The following is a 12748-nucleotide window of genomic DNA, read 5'->3' on the forward strand; positions in this document are numbered from 1 at the left end:
TCCTGGGGTCCGATGGTGGGAGCAGCGGACAAAGAAAAAGAAAGAAGCAAGCAGGGAAAGAAACGCGTTCCGCTCTTCTGCAACGGCCAGCTGCGCGCCCCCGAGCGACCCCAAACCCCGGCAGGGTTCACGCGGGGGGGGGGCTCGCGCGGCAGACAAGCGTCTCGGACGAATGAAAAGCGGAAAGTCCTCGAGCGCTCGCGAACGCACTGCTTTAGCCAATCGCAGGGCAGAGAAGCGCCGCGTGCAGGTGGGCGACGTGCTACACGGCGCGTTCTGCGCGATGCCGGGCAGTAACGTTTGCGGACGCAAAGTGTTCATTGAAGTAATTTCTAATTGTGCGCGGTTGTAGGCTATGTTTAAACGACAAATGCATTCAAGTAGAGGTCTCAGTTCTGGTTCAGCGTAACTCCTGCACCCCACACCCGAACCTACTCGTGAAGGGTTTGATATCTTGTGCAACTGGATCCCCAGAGATGGGGTTGAGAATCCCTGTCTTATAGGTAAAAGGTTAATGTAATCTTAATAACAGCTCGTGAGCCTTGTTTTCACTCAACCCTGACAAAACAAGTTTTCAGTCCAGCTCTATGATTTTGTAATAAACCTTGATGGTCTCCCAATCACACCATGTTAGTGGTTAAAGATCTTGGTGTAGTTATGGATCCCAGTCTCTCGTGAGAAGCTCATGTAAATATTTCTATGATAGCCTTTCTCCAACTCAGGAACACTGCAGATAAAATATACTCTCATTACATGATACATAAAAGCTAGTCCATGCATTTATCACTTCCACATTAGACTCCTGTAATGTATTACTATCTGGCTGTACCACTAAGTGTATAAACAAGCTCCAGTTAGCTCAAAATGCAGCAGCCAGAGTTCTTACTAGAACCAGAAAGTTAATCTTAGCTACAGTGCACTGGCTCCCACTAACATTTTGTATTTTTTTAAATAAAATAGTTCTAAAAACTGGTCTTGCCCTGCAGTACCTTTGCAAACTCTTGGTGTGTTATGATCAGCATGGTGCACTTAGATCAAAAGGTGCAGCTCTTTATTAGTACCAAGAATAAGAAAATCTACGTCAGGCAGCAGAGCCTTTTCCTATAAAGCTCCCACACCTTCCTGTAAATGTTCGAGACTCAGACACAGTCTGAATATTTAAGTCAGGCATTTTATTAACTACTTCCCATCTTAGGTAAAGGTGTAGATCTGGTGGTCCAAGGGCACTGAGAGTTCTGGTAAACGGTGATGTTATGATGCTGTCACTTCACCTCTCTTTTGTCACTCGAGTTTGTTGGCTGAGAGCAGCGGAATGTTGATGTTCCAGGGAGCCTCGTGCCTGTGGTTCCTTCTGGCTCTTTCCTTCTAGCTGTGCTGTCAAAGCGAGATCAGCCGGAGTCCATCTTTGCACATTATAGATGCATACTTTACACACTTTAGTATTTGGATGTGCCTAATAATCTATTCTCTTTTTTTTCTGCCAAGGTACATCTACTCCTGGGGTCATACTGTTGCTGAGCCTAAACCCGTCTCAGCTGATGCGGCTTAATTATGTGGTTTCAACCAGAACAGGATGGGCCCCCACTTCGAGTCTTGGTTCCTCTCAAGGTTTCTTCCTCGTGCTCTAGGGAGTTTTTCCTTGCCACTGTCGCCCTTGGCTCGTTCACTGGGGGCTCGGACTCGGACATGCGTAAAGCTGCTTTGTGGCAACTGCAGTTGTAAAAAGCGCGGTATAAATAAACTTGACTTTGTCTTTGACTCCTGCGTGGGCCGTAGGATAATACTTCTTCAGCTTGTGTTCTGTCAGTCTCTTCTAATCTAAAGAACACTATGAAAATCTGTTAAATTTGGCGGGCTTCAGTATGCTTACACATGTAAACTGTTGTCAGGATATTGTCCCATGATCTGTCTTGCTTTTAAGCTTATCGTAAGTGGCTAATAAGGTGTTCCAGAGTAAGGGAACACTAAACCCAACCGTTATCATTGAGAAGGCACACAGGCTACTTCTGATCCCAGAGGAGAGTCAGTCTAACGAACAGAGTCGTTGCTAACTAATGCGAACTGATGGAAACAGGTGAGCAGAGGAGTAGCCAAGCTATCCCCTTATCCCAAACCAGTGACGCCAAAGTGCTCCGTTTCCAAACAGGGTCACGGGAAAACGGTGTAGGGGCCGGCACCGAAGCCATACCAGCCGGCGTAAATAGCTCAGCTGTAGCCCGACACTACGACATACAGGGAGGAAAGAAACGGTCGCCGGAGTTACTGAGAAGCTGGGAGGCGCTCCTTTCATGCCGGAGAGGTCAGCCGAAGCACTGGGAGCACACACTGGACCCAGGGGAGCGGTCAGATCCCTTTAGTTTCTACCTTGGGGACATCCTGAGAAACCGCTATCGCCCATTACCCATGCGGGCTCGGAGGAAGCTTATGTGTACTTTGAAACTATTTCTGAATCTTTTTTAATAATAAATGTATCAACAAATAGGGCATTCATCATTACTGGATAAAAAAAAAAACCCTTTCAGTCGAATGCTAGTTGGTGACTGAGTACATGGTTGTCGGTGCAGTAGAAATGTTACTTGACCAATTGTGCTTAGAGCACATGGCACGGTCACCATGAGACTATGTACACTAGCGCCCTCTTGTGGAAAGATTAACAAGCCAGTAACGATGCTTTATAAGCGATTTTTTTTATTAATATAAAGATGTGAATATTGATGGGCACAGCAAACGCATGACATTTACTAACACAAAACAGAACGAGGATAAAAGCCATATAATCAAAGATAAAAGTATAAAGATTTTACAGGCTGTGCGGAGAAACAGGAGATCGTTTATACTAGGCTTGTGAGCATAAAAAGACCTTGCTGAACATCATAAAAGCATACAATAATATTGTAAATTATACACTGATACTGCATTTAAAAGAAGGCAGATGAATGTCATCACAATGGTTGGGGACAAATCCCCCCCCCCCCAAAAAAAAACAAAAGCAGCAACAACAACAACAACAACAACAACAACAACAACAACAACAACAAACAGATACGTGAAGCGGGCAGTGTTTCCGCAGATCTGTTGAGTTCACAGGTGGCCTTCCACTGGCCCACAGCAGCAGGGTGGGTGAGCGGAAGCTCCACCCCCTGCCCCGCCCATCCGGGAGACACCTACAGCCACGGAAGCTCGGCAAGCCCATGATCAATCCGCCCACCTGTCAATCACCTCTTACCTGTCAAGTCTCCCCTTATTTTCAATACTTTCAATACCACCAGGCGTTTTGAACAAATTTCTTTTTGGAAACATAAATCTATATATTAAATGGATATCGCTAATATCTGTAAATATTTAAATATCATCAAATATCTGGACATCCAGGAGGCTGCATCATTTCTGCCTACTCTTGTGTTAGACAAGGGCAAAAAGAACAAAAAAAAAACCATACACACACACACACACACACAAAATTCTGTAGGCACTCAAAACTGCCCTTGCTAGGAGAGAACAGGAAGCAAACATGCTCCTTCCCCCTCTTCAACGCTCAGGCTCTGAACAACACTAGTGTAAACAAATTTCTGGCCTGTGGCGGCAGGCACACACACACACACACACAACACACACACACACACACACACACACACACACACACACACACACACACACACACACACACACACACACACACACACACACACACACACACACACACACACATACACACCCGCCGATGGCTGGCCAGACCCATGATTACACCAGAGCCACGCTCACTATAGCTGCCAGATCATGAACCCGCCTTTACTTCCCAACACACTGTGACTGCGAGAGAGGGAAGGAGGGAGAGAGAGGGAGAGGGAGAGAGAGAGAGGGAGAGGGAGGGAGGGAGAGAGAGATGGAGAGAGGGAGGGAGAGAGGGAGAGAGAGAGAGAGACAGAGAGAGAGAGAGGGAGAGGGAGAGAGAGAGAAGAGAGGGAGAGAGTGACAGAGAGGGAGAGAGAGAGAGAAGGAGAGTGAGAGAGAGAGGGAGGGAGGGAGAGAGAGGCTCTAGTTCTCTGATTTCTATTGTGAAGCAGTATAAGCTGTAAGCTGTACTGGTTCTGGTGCTGACTGCTAGGCTTTTAAACCCAACAGTGATCCAAAGCTTTCATCGCTTTCATTTTTTCCATGTCGTTTTACCGCCACGCCTTACTTGAGTCTGGCAGATGGGCCGCACCGGTTCGGTCTGGGCCGGTATCTGTTCTCGGGCGTGTCCGATCAAGGCTGGGCAGCTACCGCGGATTCCCAGTGTTGAATGGAGACCTGCGGCGAACGCTAGGGGTGTTTGGCTCAGCACCGCGGGTGTCAATTCCGCCCTCTCTGGAAAGCGTGCTATAGTGGGTATGCACTGAGCTCACTATCCCGCCGGGACGCACCCCCTCCGCCGGAACGGCGAGGGTAAAAGCGTTGGGGGTGTTTATTAGGGCAACCAGCAAGAGCAGGAATCGAGTCATTATCGGCTTGCGTTAGGTTGCGTTGTCGAGTCCAAGCAGCTGGACTCCACAGCGATCCACCCAAATTCAAATCCGAAGGAGATTTCAGGTGCGTAACTGCAATATACTGTAGTAAGAGATGCAGAGATATTCAGAATTGTAGTATAAAAACATTGTTTCTTTGGAAACTCTGTGTACCTTACGACAACTCCCGCCCAGTGTGACATCAAGTGCATACCCTCTATAAATACAGGCCTATTCTGAAGACTGAATCAAACCGAACCTGAGGCTCCAGTACTGGCACAGAAACAAACTAGGCTTTTTGTTTTTAGACAGAAATGGTTGGGTGGGGTACATTCAGCCATAAACAAAGGAAAGCGTTCTGTCTTTTACAACAATCTTGCAATCAGTCATATTTCCTTGACATTCAGGTAACAAACATTTAGAGACATTAACTTTGGTACATGTACACGCTCATAATGCTATATGACCATGTTAGTCGTGTTAAAAGTGTCCAAATATGGCACGTGGGAATATGGATTCGTGAAGCCTCTCATTTCGTCACCGGTCGTGCTCTGGAGGAACAGGACGCTGTACATGTCGAGTAAAGACTTCTGACTGATCGACTGTTGCGAGTCAGTTACTCATGGGGGAGTAGAGTTGGGGGGGGGGGGCACACAGAACAAAATAACAAACAAAGTGACAAACAAACAAAGTGACAAACAAACAAAGTGACAGCTGCTCCGTGGACTGGCTTCTGTGCGCTTTGGGTTTTCACACTCCTCATCAAGTGTTTTTGATTTCGCCGTCCCACTGCAGCTCGCTACGGAAGGCACCCACGCGCCATGGCGCGGACCCCGATGGGTGGGGTGGGGTTTGGGGTTGGGGGTGGGGTGGGGTTGGGGGTGGGGTTGGGCGGGGTCGGGTGCCACTGTGGCGGGAGCGTCGGAGAACGTGGGCACAAGAGTGTTCATCAGTAAGAAGCAGAAATGAAAAAAAAAAAAAGGCTCATTAACACATTTGATTAAATGCTTATAAAAATATAAAAGCGTATATATAAGGCAAAAAACCCCACAAGCAGAATGAATATATGACGTTCTGCGTCATGATTTTGGATCATTGTGATAAAACGGGTGGGGGAGAATGTTCCGGAGAGGGAGACTGTGGTGGCTGGCCAGAACCCAGCCGAGATATCCCTGTTCACAGTTTCCACACTTCTCGCGTCTCGTTCGCTGCGATGAATTCATCCAGAGGGGTCCGTCTAAAGTGCAATTCGGGTTCCAAAAACACATTTGCTGGGGTGTGCTTTTCCTCTCTTTTCTTTCTGCTCTGGGAACAGAAGATTATAGTGTCAAGCTCCTGGACTCGAGTGTCTGGGCCTCCGAGAGCATGTGACCACCGGGTTTAGTGGGGGTCTTCCCCTGTTCAACTTCAATCCAAAACAGTACTCGGGGGAGGTCTGCTTCACTGTGGCAGTCAGTCAAGCTCCGGTTGCCGTGGCGTTCTTGCGGCAGTCAAGCTCCCGGGGCGGCGCAGAACGGGCGAAGTGCAGGTGGCTTTATCTTTGGATATGACGTACTTTTCCTTTAAAAAAATTCTAACAAATTGTTTGTCTGTTTTACAGGTGTGTACTTCACCTTCTTAAGTGCACGGAGAGTCGATTCCCAGGGAGCAGACGAGGGGTGCTCAGCATTTCCCTTTTGGAGTCTGAACTTTCGAAAATAAATAGAAAGACGGCTGTGCGCCTTACATGGCGTTCCCCAGAATCTTGTCCCTACTGTGAAAAGGTTCCACCTTTTCTACTGCATACTTCATAAGTGAGCTCTGGGTGTCTCCTCGCTGACACACACACACACACACACACACACACCCACCCATTCGTGCGCGCCTGTGTACACGGGTGCAAACACAGTGCACATACAGCGCACAAATCGTGCACACACACACGCACGCACACACACACACACACACACACACACACACACACACACACACATGCGCGCGCACACACGCGCACACTCCTTGCCTGTCCATTACTCTTGTTTATCTCGAGAAAGAAACAAACACAAAGTATGAACGTAAACCAGAGACGAGGGAAATGTATGAAATGTGAAAATAAATATGTCCTTTCCCATAGTTCTGTTCTCTCCAGGCAGGGAGTGAATGAATGGATGAATGAATGAATGAATGAATGAATGAATGAATGAATGAATGAAGGAATAAAGGTGTGGTAGGGCTTCATAGGTTTGTTTGACAGAGCGCCAACGCTGCCTTACATCTTGTTCATAAAAAACCAAAAACAAAAGCAGCTGAACGTGAAACTGAAGAAGTGTGTACGGTGTCTCCAGAGGGACATGTCTCCTTTTTCTCCACTGGAAGGAGAGTACTGCTCGGAAGTCTGTGGGTCCGGCGGACGGGCGTGCTCTAATAGTTACTGTTTTGGTGGTTGTTGGGTAAGCAAGGCCGGGAGGGAAAATGGGAAGACCCGTTCTTGATTGGACGGTTTCTGACCTGTGGGCGGGGACAGATTAGACCTTTCAGTGCCGGTGGAAAAAGTCGCTTTAAGCGCGGTGGCGGTGCACATATCGGCAGGCGAAAAAGCACAAAAGAACACACTAGAGTCTACTAAACGATGTGAATGTAAAGAAGGCTGTGTATGTGTGTGTGTGTGTGTGTGTGTGTTCGCGTGCGTGCGTTACCTGTGTCTGGCTGCTGCAGGTGAGGAACTGCTGCTGCTGGAGTATGTTTTCTGGGTCCAGCGGCACGAGGCTGGGGATGGCGCCCTCTGGTGGCAGGGCCATGCCGTTACTGACGCCCTCGCCCGGCGCTCTCTGGTAGAGGCACGGCCCCTGCGGCAGGTTCGCCATCTCGAACCCTTTCGTCTTTTGGCAGGCCGAGATCGTGGCTTCCGGCCCCATCGAGGCGTAGCGCAGCCCGTTCACGGGCGCCCTGTCGAACATGCAGCTGCTGGTCGGCGCAGAGGAAGAGACGCCGACCGCCTCCCCCTGGTGGCCGTATACCGCACTTGCGCGGGGCTGCATGAGTGCCTCCTGCTGGCCATAGAGCGAATTAGCAGCGGTATGCGGAAACGCCGCTCGCTGGCCGTAGGCCGCGTTAGCGGTGGCCTGCGGGTGGGAGTTGGACTGCTGGACTGAGCTGTGGTTGGTGTGCAACAGTAGCTGAGCGAACGTGTCTCCCTGGACGTCTGCTGGCTGGTTGTAGAGGATACGGTGGTGGCCGCCGCTGACGTTCGGAACGCCGGGAACGTTCGGAGCGCCGGGAACGTATGGAACGCTGGGGATTTTTGGAACGTTAGGTACTGTGGTCAGAGCCTGCTGAAGAGGCTGAGACCACGCTGGGGCTCCCCTGGACATGTGCTGGAGGGAAAACTGTCCCTGGAGGCAGGAAGTGGGAGTGGGGTTTAGAGGGACATTCTGGGCCTGGGTCTCGCCGCAGGGTGTGGACCCCTCCCACTGACTGCTTGGCCTGATTGGCTGGTTGACCGGCAGGGAGTTGTGGTTGTGGAAGCCCATTGGCTGGGCTTGGTTCTGAAGGTTGGGCAGTCCTGCGTTGTCCGGGTACAGCGCCTGATTCTGGACTCTGCCTGTCAGCTCGCCCTGCTGGGCTAGCCCGGCCTGGTTGCGCTCTGGCCCGGGAAACGGTAGGAACCCGCTCAGGCTCACGAGCGGGTCCGCGAACCCGTCCTCCGGCACCTCCCGCTGTCCGAGAGCCATCTCTGGCCCGGCGCGCGTGAGCTCCAAGGTCCCGCGTCCCGTCAGGCTGTCCTCGTTGCCCGGGAAACCCCCTGGGTCCCTCCGCCCCTGGAAGTCACCTAGGCCCCCCTGCAGCTGCAGGTCGGTCAGGCACTCGGGCAGCTGCTCTGTCTGGCCGGCCATGCCCTCCTTGAACAGCATGTCCTCCACGTAGGAGAAGATGTCGTCGGCCACGATGTTGCTGAGCTCCACGGGCATCTCGCCGCTGTTGAGGCTGGTGATGCGCAGCAGCGTGTTCTCCCAGTCCTTCAGCTCTCGCTGGTCCACCTGTAGCTCAGACAGGTCTCCGCACAGGCTGCTGTCGTCAATGATCTGTTGCAGGCTCTCCATCATCTCCCGCACCGCCGTCTCCTCCTTGACGTCGCCGGCCGCCCCGGGGTCCGTCCCTGTCCCACTCACCGCCGCGGGCTGCCAGGGGTTGCTGGGGACGGTGAGCAGGGCGTGGCTGTCTTGGAAGGCCCTTTCCAGGCAGAAGGAGCTGGCGGGGTCCTCGCCAGGCTGGAAGACCGACTGGTCCTGCTTGAGCGAGGAGTCGAGAAGGGAGCCGGGGGCCGTGGCGGGGGGCTCGCGGGGCGGGCCGGGGGCCCTGCCTGTGTCCGTCGGAGGCCCCGTCTCGTAGAGGACGGCCTCGCCGGTGGCGAAGCAGAAGGGCAGCTGAAGCTTCCGCTGGCGGAGGTGCTCCTCGCCTTCCTCGTTACTGCGGCGGACGGAAAAGGAATTCAGAAAGAAAGGCGGCGTGAGACATGGGGAGACAGAAACGAGAAGGAAGCGAGAAAACACGATTTCCCAGACATCGGACTGCCTGGACGGGTTTGGGAAGGCTCACGTCAGGGCTCTCTGCCGAGCCACGATGAAGTCCGGACGTCCCCCCTTAAAGACAAGCCTGGCGTTGGCCTGCACCCAGATCCACGTCCCCGACTTTGACAGGAGCCGGAAAACCGTCAAGCCGCTCTCCCCTGTCTTGATCACTGGGAGGGGTAGGAGGAGAGAGAGAGAAAGAGAGCGAGAAAGAGAGAGAGAGAGAGAGAGAGAAAACAAGACTCAACCGTCAGAATTCAAGTTTATCGCTACAGCGTCCACGGTACGCATTTAGCGAAGGTCACGGGAAGAAGAACGCTCAGCAGGAGGAGCTTTTGAACTCTTCAAATGATATTCTTTGAAAAACCGACAGGCTGGCGTCTGTATTTTGGGCGTCGCCGCGCGATTCTCTGCTGGGGAACGGGGGTCTGGGTTTGGGGAGTGACTTACTCCGCAGGTGGTTGTCAGCGCAGTACATCATGTCAGCAGCGTGGATAAACTGGTATCCTGTTCCCCTCATACACAGCTCGATCTCAGTATAACCCAGTACCACCTTCCCCCTGGTCACACACACACACACACACACACACACACACACACACACACACACACACACACACACACACACACACACACACACACACAAAATACAAACAGATAAGTGCTCATTTGTTATGAATCACAGGCCCCGTCTGATCCAACAAAATAAAAAAGGCAGTGAAGAAAACCCAAAACAAACTGCAGATCCAACATGTGGCTGTGGAATCGCAATATGTTGCTCTGGCCGATATCGTGCCGCCCCACAGTCGGGCTGCGCTGTGTTCCCGGGGCAAGGAAAGTGAGCGCGGTGGTACCTGGTATCTATGCCCAGGGGGGTGAAGTCCAGCTTGTGCTTGGTCTGGAACATGAGAGTCTTGCTGCGTATCTCCAGGATGGAAGGAGACTGAAGCGGCGTGGCTATGGCGAACAAGGCCAGTTGGGAGTGGACCACGGTGCCGTCCTCCGCTATTTTGTTCTGGCCGTGAAGGTACTTCAATCGGCCCTGGAAGTTAAGGGCCTGAGGAGCAGGAGGGAGGTCAGAGGTCAGCGCGCACGGACAGAAATGCATAAAACAGTCGGACCGCTGAAATGCATAAAAAAGACGACCGCTTTACCAGGAAGCCGGAGGAGTTGTCGAGGAGGCAGCGGAAGCGGCAGCAGAAACTCCGTTCCAGGAAGGAGGAGTTCTCCGGCGGGAGCTTCTGCGGGCTGTAGGTCGTCACGTTGCTGGTGATGTCGCTGCTGCTCAGCAGACCTGCGGGAACACATCGTGGGGGGGTCAGCGCCCGCTCGGGTGGGGGTGGAGATACGACATCACGGCAGAGGAGACGTCCAGGTGGCACTAATCGCTCTGCCTTTTTTTTTCCTCGCTCGGCGGCGACGTTTTTCCCTCGGTAGTCGTTTCGGGCTTGAAAGGAAGGCCGAATCCCGGCTCAGGGCCGCCCTGCTCGGCAAACGTTCCGGCGCGGGCTTCGTCGAGACTAACGGCGCGGTGACGGCGAGGAAGCTACGTCCCAAAACGCGCTCCCGCCGTTCCGGCGCGGAAGCCGCTAAAAGCGCAAAACGGCGCCGAGCGCGAGGGCCAGGTCGGTTTACGGCAACGTCTCGCTCGAAATCGACGCTTCAGCGCCTAAAACGAGCCTTTAGTTCCTTCCCGCCGAATCGTCGCCCCGTGGCGGGAGCAGTGGTTGCGCGTTTCCTCACGAGATACATGATGTGGGAGGTGGGGAGGGGCGTAACAGAGTTAAAACAAACCCAAAAAAAAAAGAAAGACAGAAATACTGTGATAAAAATATCGCTTGATATTAAGGGAAGAATGTTCTTAAATAAAGCGGGGGAAATGGGTCAATTTTTTCAAGGGATTTGCAGGTTTGGAACAGCAGTGTGAAAACAGCGAAAAACGTGCTAAAACGGCACTACAACCACCAACAGAAGCAAAGAGGTCAAAGAGACATGAGAGGGAGCGCTCATGCCAGCATCGTCTGCCCTTCCAGAGCAGCGTGGAACGGCTAGATCAGGGAAAGGGTGCCAACCATCGTCTTCGGTGAGGTCACAGCGCGCGGGGTTGAGGGCGAAGTGTAGCTGTCGTCGAAACATGGCCCGGTCATCTGTGTGGATCAGCTCAAACACACTCTGATGGACCACGTCTGACTGCACAGAGAGAACACACACACACACACACACACACACACACACACACACACACACACACACACACACATACACATGCCTGTTAAAGAAGGTACATTCATACCCACAATCATCTTATGCAAAAACTATTAGAAATGGAAAACAAGTCTAAGGGCAAACATCGTGTCTGCCCTTTAAGTAGCAGTGGAGCGTAACATCTGTAGCAAAACTATCAGTGTGATTCATGGACAAAGATTCAAAGAAAACCAAACAAAAACCCACACGCACAAACACATATGCTTGAACATGGACGCACACAGAGTAAACTGTAGCTAGTCAGACTGGATTGTTGCAAAATTAGACACACGCTCACACAGGCATGTGCATGCAGACGCGTACCCACATGTGCGCACAAACACACGCACACCTAAAACGTACACATACACAAAGTAATTTTGCACAATAACCCCCACCCCCATTCTATTTATGCACGTGTGTGTGTGTGTGTGTGTGTGTGTAAACGTGAGCCTGACGGAGCTCTGCTGGTGTTCAGGCTGCCACCTGTACGCCCACAGACCCCTAGGCATGCTCCTGCCCCCACACGTCTCCGTGGTGACCCGGTTCAGCAGCACGACCGGGCCAGGTGTCCGGAGTTCTGCAGGCCTAGCTGGCCCAGGTCCGATGTATTCCCACCCGGAGTCCCGCAAAAACAGGCCCTAGCTGCACGGGTCGTGCATAGACTCTCTCCTGTGTCTCTTGCCTGTGTCTGCTTGTATCTCGAAGTCTCAATGGGTACTTCGTTGCAGTACTTATTTGTCTGTCTCTGTCTGTCTGTCTCTGTTTGTGTGTAGGCAGTGCTGCAGACAGGTCTTTCTGGTTCCCTGTTAGTCATTCGACCGTTTCCTGTGGAAGATGGAGGAAACTCCATCTGCCCCCACCCACGCCCTCCCACGCCCACCCACGGAAACATAAAATGTGCTGAACACAAGTCTGTTGCACACTACAGTCGACTGAGCAGGGAGGGAAGATACCGTCTCTTATCAAAGGAAAGTTTGATGTGAAGTTTATAATCTACACTGACGTGAATTTACAAACATCTGCGCACAATGTGCCCAGGATAGTGTATCTGTGTGTGTGCGTACGTGTAGTGTGTTTGTACGAGTAGTGCAGTGCCTGTGTGTGATTAGTGTGTGTGTGTGTGTGTGGTGTGCTCCTACCTGATGGAAGCCCAGGTAGTCTTGTATAGTTGGTGAAGCATAGAACACATAGCCTTCAGCTGTTACAACCAGCACAAAGCCATTCAGAGCCTAAGGTGCATACACACACACACACACACACACACACACACACACACGCACACACACACACACACACACACAGAAATACCAAATAATGATTACATATACAATAATCTAAAAGCAGCAGTAATTTGAATAACAAAATCATCAAAGTACAGCTTTGGGAGTGGCTAGAGAATCTGGAGCATGTGTGTGTGTGTGTGTGTGTGTGTGTGTGTGTGATGGGGGGAAGCGTCTGGCGCTGAAGGAA

General features: G+C 51.6%; 1 protein-coding gene across 1 annotated transcript in view; it reads right to left on the reverse strand.

Annotated features, from left to right (window-relative positions):
* Positions 1-5375: 5375 nt before the first annotated feature.
* Positions 5376-12748, reverse strand: part of ahr2 (aryl hydrocarbon receptor 2) — a 40643-nt gene continuing 33270 nt past the window's right edge. The window contains exons 4-11 of the mRNA XM_035520882.1: positions 12418-12507; positions 11104-11221; positions 10186-10325; positions 9886-10088; positions 9482-9591; positions 9060-9201; positions 7160-8930; positions 5376-6971 (exon numbers count right to left, since the gene is read on the reverse strand). Coding sequence (XP_035376775.1) covers positions 6885-6971; positions 7160-8930; positions 9060-9201; positions 9482-9591; positions 9886-10088; positions 10186-10325; positions 11104-11221; positions 12418-12507 — 2661 coding nt within the window. The 3' untranslated portion in view covers positions 5376-6884. The remainder of the gene's footprint in view (positions 6972-7159; positions 8931-9059; positions 9202-9481; positions 9592-9885; positions 10089-10185; positions 10326-11103; positions 11222-12417; positions 12508-12748) is intronic.

This window comes from Electrophorus electricus, chromosome 21 (assembly GCF_013358815.1).
Source record: "Electrophorus electricus isolate fEleEle1 chromosome 21, fEleEle1.pri, whole genome shotgun sequence".
NCBI classification, from domain to species: Eukaryota; Metazoa; Chordata; class Actinopteri; order Gymnotiformes; family Gymnotidae; genus Electrophorus; species Electrophorus electricus.